Below are 23,318 nucleotides of genomic sequence, written 5' to 3'. Positions count from 1 at the left end.
TCACCAAAGCCGCCGTGCTGAGTGCTTATACGTAGGAAACCCTTAATACTAAGAATTGGTGAAGACTTACCAAGAGTGTTCTGTCTGGGCAAGGCTACTCTTTGCTGATCTAAAGAGCTCTCTGAAGACCTTGGGACATTAGCTCCTGCTGTGGCGAGACTACTCTCGCTGGCAGTGCTGCGAACCGTGCAGCGGCCCCACGAAGGGGAGCCTCCACCCCACCAACGCCGGAGCCTCGGCTCTGCTGGCACTGTGCTCTAGCGACAAGACGCTTGCCGTCTGCGTGGGCAGCTGGATGTCGGCTCTTGGTTGGCTCAGCCGACTCTTCTGAGAACCAGCTTGTGGAAAGGTACACCTCAATTAAATTTGGACTTTCTTCCTTTCATCTCCCCTTCGCCTGGAACAGTAGTGTAATTAATCTACCGCTGGTTTGGAGTATGTTATTTCTTTCTTGGCTCATGAAGAGACATTATCCTGGATGCTACTGGCTTGTGACATATTATTATTATAAATTCTAATTCCCACAGTGAACTTTCGTTAAATAAATTATTGGCAAAGACAATCTCAGTCTCTGAGGCTAATTTGCCGTGAATGAAACAGGAACCATCTCTGTTGAGTAATTAGAATGTCCGAGCCAATGTAATAATCCAAATGTCAAACTTTATTAAGGATAAAAGCTTCTTCTCTCTCCTGGCTGAGAACTGCGTTGGGTCTTGATGCCTGAGGTGAGGGAGGAGGATGTGGTTAGATTCTTGGTCTCCTTGCTCGGCCTTCTGCCTCAGTTCATCAGGGAGGTAGACTGAGCGGGAAAACAAAGACGTCCATGGCAGGGGCTGTCCCATTCTCACATCAGTGCTCATTGGTCCCGGAGGCTTTCCAGCCCGGCACACCGTCTCTTGAGGTCTTATGTGCTTTTTAGCCATTCTCCCACCAGGAACCTCCAACACAATCCCCATTATGTGTGCAATACCTTTATTTTTAAAAATACATTTTCATACATAACATAAAGCAGAAAAGTAAATCAAATCCTAAGCTTCGTGACACATTTTCGCAAGGTGAACACACTTGTACGGCCACCCCCCAGCCAAGAATTGGAAACCCTAGGAGGGTCCCAGAAGCTCCTTCCACTCCTCTGTCTTACTACTCACTCTCATCCCCTACTCTAACTTCTAACCCCAGAGTTAAACAATTCAGATTGTTGCCTTTGATAAACCTGGTTGGCTTTTTCAAGGACAGAATGTCCTCTACTAGCTCTCAGCTAATCAGTTTACCCCAAAATATGCAAACAAAACTCACTGTTCCCAGACTGATACAACTTGGTGCTGCTACCTTTGTTCCTTGACTCAGTCTCCCCCCTCCTCAATTTACATGTGAGCAAACAATGATATGCAAGGTCACTGAACAGTGAGCAAAGGAATATCTCTGAGTTAGTCTTTCACAAACAACTCCTCCCAGAGAGCTTAAGTAATGCGGTAACATATTAAATGCAGGGGGAGAGGGCCTTGAAAAATGATTACTTCTTCAACTATAAAGATGAATAATTCTTAATGAATCTAGAGGCACAGGGTTCTTATGTTTCTTTAAAATTTCTAAGCATTTAGGGAAATTTAATTCATTTCTTAAATAACATGAGATCAATAAAATATTCTCTATTATCTTCACTTATGCAGAAATCATGTGAAGCATGAATTGTTAAATTCCTTTTAAATTGTATAATCAGTTACATAAAAATTGATCTGGTTTAACAAGGATCTGTCCTTAGTTTCAACATTTCTTAGGATTTTGTAACAAAGAGAGGAATAAAAAGTGATTCAAAACAGGACATCATCATTTGTTGCAGACGCTGTTAGGTTCAAAACTCGATCTCACTTTAAGAATGTTCTTAATGGACCAATGTGTAAGCCGAATGGTATCAAATTGCATTTTGTCGGTTCCTCACTGCCTGAGGGGATCTTTCGGCAAATTCTATTTCAGTCAAAGCACTACCAAGGGGAAGAAAAATGTTACCATTGGCCTTCTACTCTTTGTGTCAGTTTGTATTCTTCAAACTTTATCTTTCTCTAGATACTATCCATTTCTCTACTCCCAACAAGATTTCTCAAATTTCTCTTCTGTTAAGTTCCCAATAAACACACCTGAAAAGCCCTGAAGAAAAGCAACAGAGGCAAAAATTATTCTCCAAATCAGTTCATATGATTCATCAAAACTAACTCCTTGAAATACATATAAACACAACATAGACAATGCTACCTCTATTATGTACATAACATCTTTTTTCTTTATCAATATAAAAATTTTAGCATTTAAAATATTTTTAAGAGCGAAAATCTATATTTTCTTATACCCTATTCAAATAAATAATTTTATATATTAGCATTGCTTTCCCTGAGAAAAAATATTTTCAGAGCTTTGGGGTACATCTGATATGTGAATTACAAACTTTTGTCCATCTTTGAGGGTTACAAGGGCTTCTTGTCCCACAGGAAGGCTGAGTTTGACCGTGCTCTCCGTGGCCTTGTCCTCCAATAATACCTGGATGAGCTGCAAGGGGGAAATGTTTAAAAGGCAAAGATAGAAAGAGAAGTTATTGCGTGTTGCAGGACCCGCCATCTGTATTCTTCTCCCATGCCCTCGCCCCACCTTGGTCATCAACCGGAAGCCCGTGCCTTTATTTATCGCTACTGTGGGAGATTCTAATTTCTTTGAGGAATGCTCAGGGCCTGGCGAGCACTTCAGGAAGGAATCTCAACCCTGGGATGGTACAAGTGAGAGGGCCTATGGGGGTGGGGGTGAGGCAGGTGGACTCTCTTTAGGAAGAGGAATGGGCCTGCAATTGTTTGTGAGGAGCCAAGATCAAACCAACACTCTTCCATTAAAGACACAGGAGAGCGTGGGTCCATTGTGAAAATCAAGAAGGAACCTGTGAAATGTCTAAGGGGCTCCATGTGGCTGCAATGCTCATCGTTTTGGCTGCCTTCCAGATGGATACCAATCCCTGCATACTTGGCTCCGATTCCCACATAGACTCTCCCTCCACCATCCATCAAATATACCAGTAGATAAGGGGCTGGGCAGGGGGAGAACCATGAAAACAGTCATTGGTTAAATTAACACTCAGTTGGGTATTAATAGATTTGAGAGATTCACAGATTCTGATGTTAGCTTAGTGCCTGCTCTCGGATAAGCCATCTAACTTGCCTGAGCAAGGCTTCCTATCAGAGAAACAAGGATACTATGCCTTCCTTCCCTTAGCTCCAATGGTACTCAGAATACTGGCAAATCCTTGGACATGATTACTTTCAAACTGATAGAGACGTATTTTCTTGGTCTGATTTCATCGATAATCCCCTCCACTCCCCCATAACTGAATATATTTTGACAGAGATGTACACAAGACAACTTCAAATGCAAGGTTAGTGAAAGTATTTCTCACTCTTTCTCCCTAAATTTGACAATAACTATCACCACCCAACGAGAGGATGTTTATCTTCTCTATCAAAAAATCGTCTTTGCCTTTGTCCTATAGCTAAAAAGTCACTTGTTTTGAAATATTTCTGCCATGCTTTAATCCTTGAGTACGTGCTCTAAAGTGAAAAACGTATGTTTTTATTTATTTCTATTTTTTATTTCTAAATATTTTTTAAAGTGATCTCTACACCCAGTGTGGGGCTCAAACTCACAACCCCGAGATCAAGAGTCACGTGCTCTACCGACTGAGCCAGCCCGCTGCCCCCCATGTGGTATGTTTTTATAAAGAATATTCTTTATTTAATATCTGTGACTTTTTTACTTTATTCTTAAACACTCCTGGGCACCTTCCTATCTTGAACGTTGCTGGAGTGTAGAACGGTGACAGATGGAAACGGCAGTCCAGAATGCTGACTCTGGATGTTACCATAGGTGCAGGGCAGCACTAAATTGTTCAAAGAATGAGGAAGCCACAGCTGTGCAGCTGGATGGGGTGATAACTCGTGGCAGATGAATGCAGATGGGACACAGAGGGTGTGCTTTTTTGTTGATGAGGAGGGCAAATGCTGCATAATGAATGCAGTAAAAATTAGATGAGCGTAACTTTTTGGTGTTAGAGCGTTTAAGTCATTACAGCTCATTCAGCAGGCATGCCAAAACAGAAGCAGGTTAATTCACCTCTAATGCATCTTACCTTGGGTTATCTGACGTTCGTCTGCCTGTATTGCTTTAGCATGTAGCTCAGTTAAGTATTTAATGTCTTTATTGTTTCCACCAATTAAATATAGGTCAAACCCCACTGCAATGAACTTCGGAGGTGCTGGGGGATTGGGTGGAGTGTCATGGAAAGGCGCTCAGACTAGGTTTCTTTGGAGAAACAATAATGATGACTAATGGTTATGGGTACTTACTGTGTTCCAAGAATTTTGCAATGACGTTGACTTATTTAAACTTCGTGACACCCCTATGGAATTAGGTATTATTATTCCCATTGTGTAGATAAGGAAACTGAGGAAGAGATAAATTAAGCAACCGGCTCAAGGTTCTCAGCTAAGAAGTGGAAGATGGGGCATTTGAGCCCAGGAAGTTATATACTAGAATTCCTCACTTATGTTCCCAAATCATCACAGTTGAAGGTATTTTTAATTTATTCCTAAGTCACTGCTTTTGGAATTAGACCACATGGTAGCATCTTCTGGGGAGAGAGAGGGTGCTAGGAAGGGACGGTTTTGCAAGGAGATCTAAGAAAGTTTGCATCCCTGCTCTGTCAATTACTAGCGAGGTGACCTTGGGAACATTACTCGACCCCTCGTGAGCCTCAGTTATGCTATCTGTGAAACGGGGGCAATGATGGTACATCACATTGGGTTGTTGAAATGGTACATTTAAATGCCCAGCACAAGATGCTGACGGTGTCTGTTCTCCACCAGCTTCCAGCTGTGGCCTAAGAAGTAAAAGTTCACTCCCGGTTACTTTGGTGACCAAGGGGCATGTCAAATTGTCTACAGTCCTAGCTCTCCCCCCGGCCAGTGAGCCGAGAGATGTACACTTGAAACTGGGTGTCCTGCACAATTGCTTGTCCTGTCAGGGTTCCACAGAATGCTCCCGAGTTGTACTCTGTCGGGCCCCTTACTGGCCAGCCCTTGCTGGACCCTGTTGCCAGGACAGGGTACACTGTCCAGAGGGCCAGGATGCAAGGAGAGGCATTCCCCTGGGCACAGCCTGGCCAACTGGGTCTAACTGGGCCTTCTCTCTGCCAACAGCCCTGCAATACCAGCTTGTGAGTGATGCCCGAACTGTCCCCAGCTGTCGGTCTCCTAAGGAGGCCCAGCTCTCCTGCCCCTGCCATCAGAGGTCCCTGATTTGAGGCCAGTATGTCACTATGTCCCTATTTCATGCCTATCCGTCATGTCTGCTTCACATACACACTCTCCGAGGAGGTGAGTGTCTTATCTATGGACACACGTCTGAATCTACTCCACCAACAGCATCGGAGGCAGCTGGGTATATGAACTTACTACTGCAAGGTAAGAGAAGAAAGACCAGAGAATTTGTAAACCTGAGAAGCATTTCTTTCGCTCCTGCTCATATTATTTTTGTCTAGTATGGTGTTCCATCCAAGTAGCACTCAATAATAGGCTTCTCTGGGGGCGCCTGGGTGGCTCAGTAGGTTAAGCGTCCAACTCTTGGTTTCAGCTCAGGTCATGATCTTAGGGTCCTGGTATCGAGCCCCATGTGGAGCTCCCCATGGGGAGTCTGCTTGTGGATTCTCTCCTTCTCCCTCTGCCCCTCCCCCTGCTCATACTCTCTTTCTAAAAATAAATAAATAATCTTTATATTAAAAAAATTAACAGGGTTCTTTCTACTCTGGAGTACTTGGAATGAGGGTTTGTTCAGGAAGGAAAGGTCCCTGGGAGGTTCTGGTTATTGTGAGAACTGTAGGGCATGGACCGTTTCAGGCTGTGACTCATTTCCATGATCAAGACCACTGTTAACTCAAGTGAAGGGTAACACCTCTGCCTGGGTCCCCTACTCAACTCAACTCCTCATCTTCTCAAAAGAGGAAGGAACTTAAGGGTGCAAAAGAAATACTATGCAAAGTGGCTAAACTTCCAAACATGTGTATAGAAGTTTTAGAAATTAGTACAAGGCATTTTTTTTTTTTTTTTAACACCAGGTACCCCCGCTTCCTCGGTCAACAAAGGAGTTTCGGTTGTTTGTTCCATCGGTTTGGCTCCTCTTTCTGACACTCAGAGAGGGCCCCCTCTCTGACCTCTGCAACCCGTGTCCTAGTCTCCTGGGGGCAGGGAACAGCGTGCACGTCAGCGTCTCTGAGCCTCAGTTACCTCAGCCGTGGCATGAGAATGATAAGAGCAGACACTCTGAGGGTTGCACGGCTTTGAGATAACGCATATAAAGGGTGTGTAGTAGGGTGTTAGATAAATAGCCATTCTTTTTTTTTTTTTTTTTTTTTTTTTGAGGTGGGGGAAGAGGCAGAGAGAATCTTATTTGTTTTAGAGGAGGAAGGGGCAGACAGAGAGAGAATCTTAAGCAGGCTCCCCACCGGGCATGGAACCGGACACGGGGCTCGATTTCACGACCCTGAGATTATGGTCTGAGCTGAAATCGAGTCGGCCGCTTAACCAACTGAGCCCCGGCAATTCTTATTTTTGTATCTTTCAGGATGCACCCCAATTCCATCTTTTCAAAATCCGAAACACCAGAGGTGTTTTCAGTGCTTCTCTCTTAGTTAGCTCAGTTAGTCTAACCACGCCTGGTAAGCTGTGGGAAGGCAAGACCCAGGCCATCCAAATATCCACACCTCTGAGTGTGCCAGGTACCTATCTATGCCCCATGAACCTGAACTGACCAGTGATCAACTGATAAGCTACTATAACCACCTCTAGCAGAAAGCTCCCAAAGCAAAGACGAATCTAGAACTGTGTATTGTTGTTTGGACAAAGTGATCTTCATGGGTTTCCTAACCATGTGATACTTCCTACTTCCTTTGCAAAGACTAGAAGCTGGGGCCCCTGTGTCTGTTTACCTTATTGCCCGTGTCAGCGTCCACCAGGAAGCCCAGGACCCTGAGAACCACACTGCTCACACCCATGGGACATCGGCTCTGGCCCATATGTTTCAGGGTCACCCCGTGCAGATCCACACTTGGGCCTTCATACTCCTGAGTTGGTAAAGAATCTGGAGGGTGGAAAGGCGCCTGGTCTGGCTGGACAACAGACTGGTCATCTGGTAGCATTTCTTTGAGATTTCCCACGTCGTCGTCCTCCTCTTCCTCTTCTATGCATGACTGAAGTAGATGGGTCACAAATTCCAAAAGCAGCAAATGGAACAGATGCCAGGAGCCTACATTGAAATAACAACTGCAAATGAATAATTAGATAGACAGATGGACAAATACACAGATCGCTGTGGAACTACCGACTTTTCTGGGGCTTTTAACTTCTGTGTATTGGGGCCTTCTCACTCCTATAGCTGATCCTGGGGGGTCCCGGGCAGGCATTCTGTACCCGTGAACCCCAGCAAGGTGCCTTTTGGACAGAAAGCACAGACAGCTCAACAGCCTGAACCATGAGAGGGAACTTAGAGCCCATCTACTGTGAGGTGGGAGAAAAGCAAAAACTACAGAGAAAGAAGTGCTGTTCCCAGAGCTGGAGAATGTGCCCCTCAGCCCGCCCCCCCCCCCCCCCCGGCGTTGGCACGCAGGGCAGTAAGGGCCAGGCTGGGAGGGATGTAGAGGCAGAGTGTGGGAGGGAGCAAGCTACCCATCAGAGGCTGGAAATGTAGCGTTGCCTTTCCCCGTTGCAGTCTCCTGAGGAGGTAGGTGGGGGAAGGGAGGCTGGCGGGCCTGCGAGGGCTGCCATCAGGGAGATGTGCAGGGGGAGCCAGGAGGGCATGTGACTCAGCTGAACGTTCCAAATCCCAAAGGCTTTGGTCTTCCAGGAAAGAAGGATAATTAATGTTCAGCTGAAAAGCAAGGCAGGGTTGGGGGGAGGGGGATCTGGCTTATTGCTATCATTAAAAGATACTTTTTTAATGAAGGTAAAACCAGGGCTCTCTACAGATACAAAATGATCATGTGTCAAAGATCTCACGAAGTCCTTTATTAGAGGAAGTTTGTAAAATGTTGCCAACTGGTTCAAAGGAGAATTCCAAGCACTGAACAGGTATAGACAGTAAAGAATTTACACAAAGATACCCCACAGATCTGTCATCAGGGCAGTGATCAATAGCACCCACCTGACACCATTAGTTTGCATTTCCCTGGGGGAGGGTCATTTGCATTATTATTGATACAATTTCGAGCGGTGTAAAATAACAAGCACCATGGAAGGTGGAAGTTAACTCAGAAGGGTGTGCTGAACCTTCTGTGTACTTCAAAGCCTTTTGTCCATTTCCGGCAAACTTCTGTCCATTTCAAAGCCTTATACAATGTTTGTTTTTCCTTGATGGATCTGGGTGGGATGGAATGGCCTGACCGGGTCTGCAATAAGCCTGACCAACAACCCCTGGCCCATTTAACTATATGAAGGGGAAAAACCAGTGTAAATACCTTTTGGATATCATACGGAGGTCCAAAGACGGTGTGTGGTGGGGTAGGGGGCCACAGCTTCAGGGCTGGTTTCTTATCATGGGCTCAGCACAGGAGCGCCTCTCCATCACTTTGCTCTGGGAGAGCATTAGCATAAAGCAGAGTCATTTTGGACTTCATTAAAGGGGAGAGTCTCATTACCAGCAGGTGTCACCTACATGGCAGCCTACAGCAGCCACCCTCAGAAGAGTTCCAGAGTGTTGGCAAAACTGGTCTACGATAAAGCTTGTCTTCTCTTCCTCGTTTCATCTACCCGCCGTGAGGGCATCTGGCCGCTCTCTGGAGCAGGGATTCTTCACCCAGATGAGTGTGCAAGCTCACAGGGGTGGAGATTTTGTCTTTTCACTGCTGTTACGCCCACCGCCCAGGAAGGTGCCTGGGACTTTGCAGGGACACAATAAATATCCATGGAATGGATGATCCTTTCCGTGGGGCTCAGTGGTGAACTTCCCTTCCTACATTCTGTGCTGCCTCTTTGCCACAGATGGGACAGATGGGACTTTCCTGACAGAGAAACACCACCTACCGGACCAGATAGTTTGCAGTGGATGCTACTTCTCTCTTCCACTATCTGCATACGATGGTGACTGTATCAGTTCTTATTCATGAAATTTAAACTTGGGTGTCCCAGAGAACCCATTTTGTCCCCATCTCAGTTGGCTCCCTGCGTGCTTTTCTAAAAACACCCAAGTACACAATTCAAAAAACAAGGGGAAGCCTCTTATGCATCCAGCCATGATGGAATGGGAAAGGGAACCTTGGTTCAAGTGTTTGATGGGCTATCATGTTGCCGTTAAAAAACAATTATTATGGCTTTCTATGTCTATGTTATATTTTGCAAAAAATGTGAAAAGAGGGGCACCTGGGTGGCTCAGTCGGTTGATCATCTGCCTTTGGCTCAGGTCATGATCCCAGGGTCCTGGGATTGACCCCGGACTGGGCTCCCTGCTCAGCGGGGACCCTGCCTCTCCCTTTCCCTCTGCCCCTCCTCCCTGCTTGTGCTCTCTCGCCCTCTCACAAAAATAAATAAATAAAATCTTAAAAAAAAAAAAAAACGGTGAAAAGAAGGTGACTGGATTCTATGTAGAACACAAAAAATACCCATGCTGTAATAACAGTTTTAAATACAAAATGTTTTTAGTCTCTGACTTACCAAAACTATCTCTGTGGCAGAGGGTCATGGCTCTGCTCACGGCAGTGAGAAGGAAATTCCACCTCAGCTGGAAGCTGGCGGCCAATCTGATAAACTCTTCTTTGCTTCTGCTTGGCTATTCCATTTTTGTGAGAAAAAAAATGCTGAGGTTTATGACAAAACCAGGACGATCGTGCACACAGTTGCCACACACACAAGCTCCCAAGCAGCTGGGAGAGAAGAGGAAGAAGAGACGATAAGGCAGCAAGGGAGGCAGAGGCACCGTGGCCTATTTCCGGTCTCTTGGCATCTCCCGTGGAGATGATTCCAGGGCAGAACCCTTTGAAGTTGGTGCAGAGAAGGAAAGAGGTGGGAAACTGGCCTTCATTTTTTGTTTTGATCCCACACAATTTTTCAAAGGCGGTCATTTGTGAGGCACAGCAGAGGACGACCGCGGGCAGCCTTGCTGGGCCCACGTGGCAGCCGCCACGGAGAGAGCTGCCGGCGGCTGTGTGCTTGCCAAGTCCGAGTGCGTGCGAACGTGGCACACGACCCCATACTAATGAGAGTAACGGCGCTGACTTCGGAAAGTACAAAGCTGGCCACTGCGCCATGGGCATGACCTGAGGCCTGGAAGGTTCCACCCGGGCGTCCAGCGGAGCCCAGGCCCACGGACAGCTGAGTAGCACTAAACTGGGTACCAGTGAGATGCCCCCACATGCAGGCTGCCAGACTCCATCTAGACTGAGAGTCTCCTTGGGGCTCCTATGAATCTCGCAGGCATGTGTTGGAATGAACGCCCCTGCAGCCCTCCTAAGTCTCATGGTGTCTGTGGACCACACACAGGGCTCGACCACAAGTCTCTGAGGAGGAGCTGCTGGGACTGGCTAGAAAGGAGGGAGTACGCTTTTCCATCTCTGCTGCTCCTCCCTCTGCCCACTGTGAGCGCCCCGGGCTCGGGGAGGGGGTGAACCCCATCCAGGAGCAGCACCCTCCCCCTGTGGGCTCCTGGCCCCTGGGCTCGTGCTTGTGACCACCTAACACAGGGCACCCAGGAGGAGCCCCGCTCAACACACACAGGGATACTTCTGAAAAGCATCGAGAGAAGCTGCCTTGGGTGACCAGCACTCTGCACAAACGTTTAACCATAAACCCTGAACGCTGTGGTGCATTCCTCTGCTCGCCACCCACGAGGCACACAGGCTCCTGTGTTCGGAAACTGCTGCTGGGCCCGAGCCGCCCGAGAACCGGGAGAGAGAATGCGTGACACAGCGGAGCGTCTTCTCTGCGAGCGCGCTGCCAGATGCTAGCCACTGAGGCCATTAGTCATCCCCGACATGCCTCAGGGCTTACATTTTCACAGTCTGAGGATTTTATTGACAATAGCCTGTTTTTTATCAGCCAAGCTGTTGTACAAAAACAAGCCCTTCAAAGGCACGGTTACAAAAATACCATTTTTCTAACATGCCTCATTTGTGAAGGCTGAAGATATGGGGGTGGAGTCTTGGGAAATACAGGGTGTTACATGGTCTAAGATAGGGTGAGCCTCTCGGGCTGCTTCGAGGCAGGATTGGTATTACTGGTCTCAGGAGGCTTATCTTGGTTAAAGTCAGAGGTGGAGTGAATACCCAAAACAGGGAACAGAGGCTTGAAAGCTTCTATGGGTGAAGCTGTCAAATGAACACATGTCCCCACAGCACTGCCACCCTAGACAGGCTTACCACTGTTACAGACAGGCTTTGCCAAAGCCCAACGAGGAGAAATAAAAGCCAGACGGAATCTGGAATGGTTATCATCCAGAAGAAAGAATGGAAACCGACACCTGACAAGGGTTGGAACTGACTTTCAAGCTCCTTCCTGAAAACTTCTCTGGTTCATCTTTATGAGGTGTGCGACCCTACTGCCACCTACAGTCTTTGTGCCCTTAGGTAGTACCTGTGCCCTTTCTCTTTGATGGTGAGGACAGGCACACAGACAAGAACAGGTGGCGCAGGAAGGGGGAGAGAAAGAAATGTGACTGGAGGCTTAACAGAGAAAGCCCCAAGCCGAGCTCCCGGCCTAGGCTCTCCAAGTCTTTGCTCTCTGCTCCAGGGACGGCTGCTTCTTCTGTAAATAGGTCCTCCATTTTGCCATGTGCTCGTTCTGCTCTTGCCAGTCTCGTGTGGACATTGCTCGCTGTCCTAGTTTGCTCTAATCCCGTTCACCTTCTACATCTTGTTTCACTCCCACCTCCCCCAGCAAGGCCTTTCCTAGCTGCCTCAGCCATCAGAGGACACTGCCTCAAGGCGGGGCAGCCCTGGGCTGTCTTGTTTAGGTCTAGGTTTTACTGCATAGCCCCCAGCTCCTCACCCACAACCCACATGGGCGTCCATCGGAGGGCAGGGGTGCTCTCAGCTCTTACAGTGCAGCTGCCGAGGCAGAGAAGGAGGACAACCACCCCAAAGTAACGCCCTATTCAAGTAACACCCAAGTTTCAAGTCGACCAGTCGACCATCTGTATCCAAAACAATACATCTTTGCTTTTGTAAAATCAAGCCTGACACTTGGATGGTTCTGCAAAATACCCAGACCAGCACTGTTCTCCCTAAATAGTCAAAATCCCTCTTCCTCCTAGACATTCTTGCGTGGTCACACATACACTCATCCATGCTCACCTGCACGCACGTGCTCACCCATCCTCACACACACTCACCTGCACACCCATGTTCACCCCACACTGTGCTCACTTGCACACACACTCAGCCATGCTCGCCCACACGCATGCTCGACCACCTGATCACCCGCACTCAACTGCACATACACGCTCACTTGCACACACACCTGAGCCCACACACGCTCACCCACAAACACACACCTGTATGTGCCAGCCTCTGATTCCTGCCTTGCTACAGGATGGAGTGAGACACCGCTTCCCTATCTTTAACACCCGCACCAGCCTTGACACATTTCTGGCCAGAGAAAACTGTTTCATTTCATCAGGTCATGGGCACAGGTGCTAAAACATAGCTAGAATGATCAACAGCCCCTTCTTCCCTTTAAAAAAAAATCACGGTTTTGTACCTGGAAGACAAATGTTTGGAGATTTGAAGACAGACAATTCAGGAATATGCTGAGATCTGTAGATGTTCCCAGCAAAGAAATCAAACTGCTTAAACCTGCCAACAAAAGAAATAAAAAGATGACGAGCAAAGTAGCAGGATTTTACTCTAGGTATTTGCACACTAGGTGACCTAGGGGACAACACTGGATTGTTAGTTCAAAGGAATTCCCTGGGGTCTCATACTCCTTTTGAACACAAAGGATGAATTCTAAAGCTGGACTTGTCACCTCTGTAGTCAACTAGTTAAGGTCTTGCCTCTGAGGAACCGCCTCTGTCACTTGTTGAAATGGAAAAAAATATTTTGAAATAATAACTACACCTTATAATTATACAGAACCCAGCTACAGATGAGCTCATTGCATGATACAGACATGAGCTCACCTACCCTTGCCGTTTTCACAAAAGGGGTAGTTTATTAATGTCATTTAAACTGATGGTGGACATCAAAGCCGATGAGGGATGTGTCTTGCCTGGGGTTATAAACTCAGTTAGTACAGACCTGAAGGGTAGAGCCCAAGCATATGTGACGTCAGGACTTGGGTCCTCACCTGCACAGGCAGCACCGAGCAAAGAACAGCCTTGGGCTCTCCCACCTTTTGGAATGCAGCTATGTACCAAGCAGAGTTTTAGAAAACCGGTAGGTTGCCATGGCCCTGACTGAGGCGTGACCAGGTCTCATCTGGAGGATCCTCCAGGGACACCTCAACATCTACCTGCTAGGCATCAGCAGTGGCGATCAGAATACTGTCTCCCTGCTGGCTCTTTGCCCTCTTGGAGGTTCTTCTATTCACAAGAATGCCAGTAGGAACACAGGAGTACTGGGCACGCATCTGGGGGAGAGGCCGCATGCCCTCCTGGGGCTCCCTGGGCTCTGCCTGGGGGTAAAAGCGGGATCTGGGCAATCATCTGGAGTTTGGGGGAGAGCCAGTGGCCTGGGAGGGGGGTCTTTTGGGCTCCTACTAATGAGCACTGCTTGTCCATATCTCTGAAGTTTGCTAGGTTAGGCCCTTACCTTCTCATTACTGGTTTGGGAGGGAAGGAGCTGGGATTTGAGAGAGCCAGTCAATTGGGGCAGGGGCGAGCCACCAGCAAGTATGGACCTATTTAAATATTTTAATAAGGGCTACCAAAGTCAGCCCTACTTCAAGGTCAAAGAGAGAGGCCAGGATAATTTGTGGCGCATTTACGCACCACTGAATCCCTGTATTCATCTAGCTATGAAGTGTGAGACTGCTACCGTGTGCCAGCACTATGTTGGGTGGACCGAGATGAAAAAGCCACAGCTGACACCTGAAGAAACCCACTGGCTCTGGGGAGGCAGCTCTGTGCAAGGTGAGCGTATCAGGACAGGGCCAGGCTCATGGAAGATGAGGCTACTAGACCTTCCTGGGCCATCCTGGCGGAGTGCGTGGAACGCGCATGAATGGAGCACGGCCCCTCCTGACAACTCTCCTACAAAGGCCTAGAGATTCGCCTGTGGTCTGGGGGCGGAGGTCATATACCTCTGCAGCTCTCCTCCCGAAACAGCGCCCAGGCTCTCCCCGCCACGTGAGGACAGCTCCTTCTCTCACTACTTTCACTTTCCAGAAATGGAACAGTGCTGTCAGCCTGCTTGCCAAGCTCTTTGTATAAGGGACATTTTTTCCCTTGAAAAACAATTCAACTATCAGATGGCAAAGGGCAGGAATATCCACATATTTACTATCACTTGGTAAGAGCATCATGGCTAAACTTCGCCTGGTTAAAAGTAATTCTTGGTGATGCTAATAATAGCGACAGCAGAATCTGGCAAGGCAGGGAGCTAACTCAGTCCATTTCGGACAAAGCTAGAAAAGACACTGTTGAATCTGCATGTACAAGATCGTTGCAGAAATGTTTTTTCCAAAGGAGACACTCCAGGTATTTCCAAAAAGAAGCAACAGCCACCCTCCTCCGTTCATTCATTCAACAGACATGTATTAGCACTGGTGGCCTGGCGGACCCTTCCTCACCCCTGCAGGAAGAGATGTGTGAGCAGATAAATGATAATATCAGAGTAAAGTAGGTTCTACCTCTATTAAGAATTCATAAACTAGCGATGGTCACGCCAGCCCCAAATATATCCCAAACACTGCAATAACGCAAGGTGCAGAAGGAAGATTACATTTCAACTCCGTGTGTGTCTCCAGGTCACCGGCGCTACTCGGGTGACTAGGCAGGGCTTTCTTAGGGGTGTCCAAAGCGCCTCGATTGATGATGGCATGTAGCTCTGACTTCAAAACATTGACTCTCCTGTTATTTTTCAACACCATTCTCATAGTCTAAAAATAATGGAGACGCATAATACTTCATTAAATCTTGTCCTTTTACTTTTGCCTAATCCCCTCTCCAAACAACTAAGATTTTTTTTTTTTTTTGAGGAGAAAGAGAAGTGGATTTGGGTATGATCCACTAAAACTGAATCATAAATGACAACTGAAACTGAAATGTTCAAATTGCACACATCTTCGGACAGCCTTTCTGAAAATCACCATTCAGAGTGCTTCTGCTCGGAGGCAGATGTGGTCAGGGCTCTCGGGGCTCTGGGGCTCTTCCTCTCCAGGACTCTTATTCTCTGCGCTGCGCTCCACGAGCCTGAACTGCTCTAGAGAGGAGCACGGGGGCTCTGCCGGAAGCGCAGCAAGGAAAGCATGGCTCTGCAGACGCCAGGGCTGACCAGTTCCAGGCGGGCGCTGTGGGCACTCTGATGCTGTCCCTGTCCTTCCCTCGGGCCATGAATTCAGCCGCTGGGAGAGGATTTCCTCAGCCATCCAACGGGGACAATCCAGTCCCCTCTGTTCTGGGGTCCGTGGGCTGAGCTGTGGGTCCTCAACACCAGCCCTAGGAAGGGGCACTGGAGCCACCTCCTCCATCTGGCAGGGGAGGAGCCCGAGGGCACCTGGGGTGCTGAGTCAACTTTCTCAAAGCCATCGTGTTCAGAAAGAGAAGATTCAGAGCAAGGTGGCTCTAGAACCCGAGCTTGCCGCGTAGGCTGGGTTGGGGTGAAGGTTTTCTGTGGGAACATCACCAGTTGATGCAATCAGGAAAGAGAAAGTGCTGGTGAACAGGATGGGCTGTGAGCACACAGACAGGAAACAACCCCGAGAAACGTGAAGTCGAGAGAGAGTTTTGTGCAGGAAGGACAGAGATGGTGAAGTGGAGGGCCCAGCAGTGCTCTTCCTGAGCTGGGACTGATCTGGAACGGAGCCCCTGTCTAAGCGGTGTCCTGATCTTGTGTCCACGGGATTTCGGAACAGATTCCTGCGCGGCCTGCAGCCTGGTATTACAGAATCTTCCTTTCAGCCCTTCTCTGCCTTCCTCTAACTAAACAACCCATGAGGGAAAAAGTCAGAGCTGAGAAACCTGGCAGGCCGAACACACGGAGTCCATGGGGCCACGCACAGGGTGAAGGGCTCCGTCTGTCTGTTCTAGGCTTGATGCCCCTTCACCTCTGACACTGGCTGGCCCTGGTCGGCACTTGCATGGGGTCTTCCTCTGGAACTTCAGAACGTTGACCTACTTGTTCTGCTTTTTCTTCTGCAGGGAGGACCTTTCTGAGCAGAGGAGCAGTGGGGTGGGCTTCTAGCTGAGAGTTTTGGGAGCAGTATGCCTTCCCAGTTAGTGGCCAACAAGGTCCTCCTGTCTGCCCACTGCCCTCTAAGGGGATGGACACGGCCTCCCTACAAAGGGAGTTACCACCTGCTCTTAGGACATAGTTGCAGCTTTCACTTTTTGCTTCAGGAAACTGCTTTGTTCCCTCCCGTCCTGTTGGCTGAAACCTACCTTTGCCATGTTGGAAAGATACGTCTTCCTTCTTAGTCTTTTGACAAATACAGTAACTTCTGTTAAGAACAATACACATGGCCATTATTAATGTAGCTTCGAGTTTTTTTTAATAAAGATTTTTATTTATTTATTTGACAGAGACAGAGAAAGCACAAGCAGGGGCAGGGGCAGAGGGAGAGGGAGAAGCAGGCTTTCCACTGAGCAGGGAGCCCAATGTGGGCCTCGATCCCAGGACCCTGGGATCCATGATCTGAGCCGAAGGCAGATGCTTAACAGACTGAGCCACCCAGGCATTCCTGTAGCTTCACGTTCTTATGTACACAGTGGGGAAGAGGACCCACAGCACAGACATGAGGCCTACTCATTTGCTAGGAAGGTACAGCTGCCTAAACTGCCCTCCACACAGGGAGGCCTCCACACATCCTGGGCTTCCCACCACCCACTGACCCTTTCCCTAATGGCTAGGAGATGCTGGCAGGGGCCACTTGACAAAAACCATTCCCCCTGCCTCTCCGTGCCAGAATGTGATGCACTCCCAGCATCTGACGTGCCTGCTAAAGGAGTTTAAGACTTTTGCTTGAGATCCCCCAGCTTTGTCATCTCTACAGTGCTCTCCTCAACAACTGACCCAAGGAGGGGCGCCCAGGGGGTTCAGTCAGTTGAGTGTCTGACACTTGATTTCAGCTCAGGTCATGATCTCAGGGTCCTGGGATCCCGCATTGGGCTCTGTGCTCAATGAGGAGACTGCTTCAGGATTCTCTCTCTCCTTCTATCCCTCCCCTCATGCTTGCTCTCGCTCTCAAATAAATAAATCTTTAAAATAGAAAAGTGACCCATGAAAAGGAAAGAGTGAAAAGAGGAAACATCAAGGGAGTGTGCATGTATTCATCTGACAAATATTTATGAGGGACACTCGTGCACTGTTTGCTCCATAAATGTGTGCTGGGTGTTCGCCGGATTGTTGGACAAAGGAGGGCAGCCTCTACCCTCTAGGGGCTCACCCTCTGAGCATGGGTCACCAGATGGGCAGATGTCTTCTCCACAGCAGGGTAAGGGCCCCTGGCAGTGTGAGAGCCGCCTGGGGAAGAAGGAAGGAAGGGGTGTGTGGGGGTGCCAAGGGGAGGGAGAGGCCTGTTTGGAAGAAGGCGTCAGGTGTGGCTTCATTTAGAATGTGCAAGTTAGGCGTTAGGGAGGGGTGAGGGCTTGGCAGGGGAGGGAGGTGGGGGTTGGGGACGGGGCTGGCAGTCCAGGCAGAGACAGGAGCAGGAATAAGGGCCTTTTGGGAGATAACCTGTCTTGTGTTGCTGGGGAGCGCCAGTGTGGGGACTCCCCAGAGGTTGGGGACAAGGATGAGGCCAAAGGCCAAGCTGTAAATGACTCTGCATGGTGAGTGAAGGCCCGGGGATCAACCAGGCAGCAGGGACCGTGGAAGGTTTTAATGGGTCAGATCACTGTGTAGACCCATCACTAGGGGTAGGCGGAAGTGTGACCGAGGGCATGAGGCTGGAGGCAGGATGGTCAACTAGGAAGCTCTGAAGTAGACTCGGGGAGGGACGGAGGGAGACAGGCTTGAGGGCTGGAGCGGGGCTTTGTCTCCTCACTTCATGGACCCTCTGTCACAGCAAGTTCTAGACCTCACGTTCCCCGCAGCACCCTCTTTCTGCTGATCCTTGGCTGGCAGTCTCACGGCACATGGTCTCTGCCCAGCCATGGGAACATTTCCAGGCAGGTCACACGGGGTCAAGATTCCCAGTGTGACTACTGAATACAGCAAGGGGTGCAGGGCTGGTGGGTTAAAATTACATTTGGTCCTGTTCTGAGGGCACTGTAAGAAGACAGCAAAAGGCATACAAAGAAAGCAAGACTCAGCCCTGAGCAAGCTGGCCCAGGAGGAGGAGGGCCCAGGTTGGGGGGGCATTGGAGGCAGCAACAGGCAGTGGTGGAAAACCTCACAGAGGCAGGAGGGGGAGGAAAGGTATTTCCAGGACCAAAAGCATGTCCCGCACATATGGGTGAGTGCTGGCTGTTTAAGCCGTTGTAGGCCTTGAACAGACAAGCAGCCTGGGGAAAGTAGTATTCAGAGACCATCACCTGGCAGCAGGATGGAAGGGAACATGTTCTAGAAAGTCAATGGGGGAGACTGAGACCATAAAAGTGTGAATGCTGCAGTGGCCCAAGAGGTGTGAAATACTCAAGGACATGGGAGGAATTTCTAAGAAGGGAGTGATATTCTTGGAAGCCTTGCTGGGAGCCCACACAGAGCACAAAGAGGCAAAGAATACTGGAGCCAGAGCCCTGGTCAGTCCTGCCTACAAGGCCACCAAGCCCAGGGACTGCAGACTGCCCTCAGAAGCTGGTTTGAGAGGGCACACATTAGCCACCGGCTGGATGCACTGCCAGCTTCTCCCCTGCCTGGACCACGGTCAGCGGCACCTTTTCTGCACCTCTAACCCCGTGGGCCTGCTAGAAGTCCATGTTAGTATTTATAAGGGGCAATCGGTGAAAGGGTGTGAATGGATCAGCACAAGGACCCAACACTGCGCTAAAGAAAATGCCAGCAGGTCCGAACTGGTCAGGCCTGCGGACTGCAGTTTAGCACAGGAGGGAAGAGTTACCCGCAGCTGAGGTGTCCTGCCGCAGCGTGAAAGTTAGAGCCTTCATCTACTCTCACAGAATTTATTTTTTTTCATTGAAACCTACCTTTGACTTTGGAGATCTGTACAATGGCTGGAAAACATTCCAAAGCATTAAGTAGCCACAGCTTAAATTTCTTACTGAATAACCGGACAGACTTCAGGTACTGGATAGAAACATCTTCCAAAAAGTCATGAAGGAGAACATCCTCAATTCCCTACAACAGAATTGACAAGATGTGGTGACAGCCGGCCAGGGTATGCATCCTCTAGTTATAAGTGGCCCCGCTCGGCTGTGCCACAAATACAGAGGGAAAGCTACCACGCAGCCCTTGCCATTGCTTAATGTGCAGGGTGTGCAGCCGGAATGGGATTTTTTTCAAAGATCTTAAAATATTGATAATTGATTCAAAATTTTCAGGGGGCGCCTGGGTAGCGCAGTCGTTAGGCGTCTGCCTTCGGCTCAGGGCGTGATCCCGGCGTTATGGGATCGAGCCCCACATCAGGCTCCTCCGCTGGAGGCCTGCTTCTTCCTCTCCCACTCCTCCTGCTTGTGTTCCCTCTCTCGCTGGCTGTCTCTGTCAAATAAATAAAATCTTTAAAAAAAAAAAAAGAATCTCCAAAATTTTCAGAAACACTATTTCAGCCAATAGTAGGTGGATCAAACCCAACTATATAAGGGCTGAACCCAGCCTCTAGTTTTCAACCTTTGCGTTAAACACTTCTAGGCACCAGATTGTTTCCTAAAAAATAATAAAGTAAGAGGTAAAGGTTCATGACCAGTTTAAGGAGAACCACAGAAATTATATGTAACTGATCCCCAAACAACAATAATCACTCCGGAAGTTGAGCATTTAAGAAAAGCAAGGAGGAAACCCCCACACTTATATTCCAAAGCAATTACTCCAATTACTCATTTTAAAGACTTCTTTTGTTGAAGTTACCAGAGAAAAAACTTTGACTCGGTGCAGGGCTAACTAATCACTGGAACCATCGGTCACCAGGGGTATTGGCTTTTTCTTTCCATGAGGTAATTCTTGCTGAATTTAAAAAGAAAAGTTGAGTTTTAGGGAAAGATCAAAAGGCTCCATCAACACCACGATTTACTCCTTAGAGGGCCCGAAGTCCCCGGAGCCTGCAGAACAGGAGGGCTGCAGTTCTAACCCCAGCATCTGGCATCAGTTTCTGAAAAGGACACACACCAGCAAGGCAAGCAAATGTCTTCCTACCTTGTACAGCTGCACGTCGTAGCATTTAAAGAGCTGGCACACATCGGGCAATGTCATAAGCATGACTGTGTCTTGCCGCAGAGATTTCCAGAAGGAAGTGAGCAAGTCCTCCACCTGATGAGGGAACAGAACATACCTCCAAAAACTCATTTTGTGCCTGGTGAGACTGATCCCCCCGTTATATACTTAATCAGCCCCAAATGATAATGGGATGAATTTCAGTCTAGTTAATGTAAAGCTCGGCCTATCAGCTTTTCGCAGCTGTGTTTTGAAAGTGTTCTTTCTAGCATCAGTGAGCAACTGCCAGTTGGATGGGATGATGTGCAATGGTGTTTGCGGGAAGTTTTCTGGAAGGAAGGAAGGCTGTTTCTGACCACAAGGGGGCTCCTCTTGATTTGTAATAGGATGAGGATCTGGCCACAGGGCATAGACCACAGTTTGGAACGAATGTTCATTGACTGACTCCCTCAATTATTTGTTAGCTCAGAAGGACGTGTAACAATATGTAATCAAAGAGGCCTCCTTGATAAGTTAGAATTCACTTCACCCAAGGACTGTGTGAGCCAAAGGGCACCAGTATCATTCTACATGGGAGCCGTCCTTAAAGGCTTCTATAGACACCTTTTGTTGTGGAACAAAATAGCAGCTTCCCTACTTTTCTTTATGTTTGTCCACGTTGACTCTTCAGACTGTATTATTGAACCAGATGGCCAATCTGAGATGCCAACTAATAAAGTCTCTTGCCTTTTTGGGATTTTTGCAGGCTCAGATATTTTATGGCATTGAAATACGTGACACACGTCCACGTCCTGCCAATGACTCCAGGCAAGGAGCTATTCCTATGTATAGGCTGCAAGGAAGTTATGGCCAACTCTCGGAGTACCCGATGACAAGCCCGTGATTTGAAATCCTGTATCAGGGCATTAATTCTAGAGAAGACATCACCAAAGAGACTCATAGATATTGAACAAAAAATGTAATAGTGGGATGAGAAGGATTATTTAATCCTTTTACTGTCAGTTTGGTAACTTCAGAGCATGGCTCTTGGGGGTTGGTGGGTCTGAATGAGGCAGCAACCATGGGCTCAACTCTGCTGACTCCCTCACCACCCTTGTCCAAAGTCATCCAATCCTGCTGCATCTGCTTCAGAAATATTTCTCCAATTTGTCCATCTCTCTCTCTGATGTCATTGTCACTGCTCCAGACTTGACCCTTCCCCTCACTTCTCACCTTGACCATGACAAAACCTCCCCATTGCCCTCTGCTTCAATATGGCAATCTTGCATCACTGCTCCCCCACCACTTTCTCAATCAATCAGAATTCTTCACAGGGCTCGAGGCCCTTTCTAGCACCAGACTACTTTCCCACATCCCCTCGGGTTCTCTCCTTAAGAGATATTAACATCTAGTCATAGTGAACTTTCTGCCATGTCATGCCTGAGAACATCTTGCTGCTCTTGCCTACACCATTGGTTCTACCTGGAACCCCTTCCCTACTGCACTTTTGAGTATATCTGAACCTCTGCTTTTCTACTGCAATCAACAGCATCATGGCTTCCCCTTGGGAGACTCTCTAGCCATCTTTGTTACTCTTCCTCCTGGGACCCGGAATGATCTAATCAAGCTGTGATTCTAGAACTTGCCATATTGTATCATATCTATTGGCTTATATTGCTCCTTTTAGTATCAGACTATAAGCTTCTTAAGCCTTATGAGAATACCTTCCTAGTTCCAGAAATGGTACTGGTCACAAGGTAAGAATTAAGTTAATGTTTGATGAGCAAATGAAGGGAAGGAGCGTATTAGATATTCAATGTGGATGGATATTCACAAAAGTGCATCAGTAGGACAGGGGCCATCCTGAAGACATCTTTGTCTCTCCTTCACTATAATGCTTTACACTGAATAAGTGCTAAATGAACTCATGTTAAGTGAATATTATCACTCCAAGTTGAAGTACTTAGAACACTAGGCATCAGAAAAGCTTTCATTTAAATGTGTGCTTGTTTCCCTGGATTTTCTATTGCAAAAGATAAAATTCAGAACGGTTTAAAGATTTGGTTGTGCTTTCCACAGCCAATTCTAGAGTAAAACCCCATCGTTACAACACAGATGACCCTGCTTCAAAGTCTTGCTTCTTTTTCAGTTAGCATGTATCAATAAAATGGCAGTTTAGCATTACTGAAAATTCTAAGGTGAATAATATTACCAATACTTTATTCAAAATCAGCAGGAATTAGATCTTAAAAAATAGCATATTTGAAGCATAAGGTTACATTAACACCTTGGAAAACTTCCAAATGATTAAACTGAATAAAAATATCACCTCAGATATCACCTCAATATCTATAAATAGCTGACTTCCAAGCGCTACAGTGTAATGAATTACCACTCGACATCCCGAGGGGGTCTTTTCAAGTACAATGATTAATAATGATTCATAAATACTTGTATTTTATAGATAAAACCCTACCTTCTCAAGTTCTTGGTTCCTCACGTTTTGTAAAATATCTTGGCAATAGTTGTAGTATTCATCGGCAAGAAAGGCCATCTAGGAATGATACGGAAAATCATTTCAGTCTTAAGGTCACTTCGAGAATGGACTGATCCTCAAAGACCTCTCTGAACCCGTTGAGGCTGCTGCTTATGTTGCAGGCTGCTACAGCAGCAGCTGGGCTCTAACGGGGCTGTTTATTTATGTGTAGCAATGCATAAACATCGTTGGTCTAACATGGACATAGCTTCAGTTCTGATGTCCTAACTCCAGGGTCTGTACCACCCACTAAAGAGGCCACCAATCTCTGACATCTTTCTCCCTAAACCCTTATTTCCCCCTTCATAT

The 23,318-nt window shown here is 47.6% G+C and overlaps 1 protein-coding gene across 1 annotated transcript in view; it reads right to left on the bottom strand.

Annotated features, from left to right (window-relative positions):
• Positions 1–640: 640 nt before the first annotated feature.
• The window catches only part of RFX8 (regulatory factor X8), an 84,955-nt gene continuing 62,277 nt past the window's right edge, over positions 641–23,318 (bottom strand). Inside the window, exons 8-16 of the mRNA XM_057309074.1 lie at positions 22,950–23,027; positions 20,477–20,590; positions 19,315–19,465; positions 16,612–16,670; positions 14,954–15,110; positions 12,771–12,865; positions 9,732–9,846; positions 7,016–7,332; positions 641–2,541 (exon numbers count right to left, since the gene is read on the bottom strand). Of these exons, the coding sequence (XP_057165057.1) occupies positions 2,371–2,541; positions 7,016–7,332; positions 9,732–9,846; positions 12,771–12,865; positions 14,954–15,110; positions 16,612–16,670; positions 19,315–19,465; positions 20,477–20,590; positions 22,950–23,027 (1,257 nt within the window). The 3' untranslated portion in view covers positions 641–2,370. The remainder of the gene's footprint in view (positions 2,542–7,015; positions 7,333–9,731; positions 9,847–12,770; positions 12,866–14,953; positions 15,111–16,611; positions 16,671–19,314; positions 19,466–20,476; positions 20,591–22,949; positions 23,028–23,318) is intronic.

The sequence above is a fragment of the Ursus arctos genome, unplaced genomic scaffold (genome assembly GCF_023065955.2).
Source record: "Ursus arctos isolate Adak ecotype North America unplaced genomic scaffold, UrsArc2.0 scaffold_8, whole genome shotgun sequence".
Lineage (NCBI taxonomy): Eukaryota > Metazoa > Chordata > Mammalia > Carnivora > Ursidae > Ursus > Ursus arctos.
This window is presented reverse-complemented; position numbering and strand designations above follow the sequence as displayed.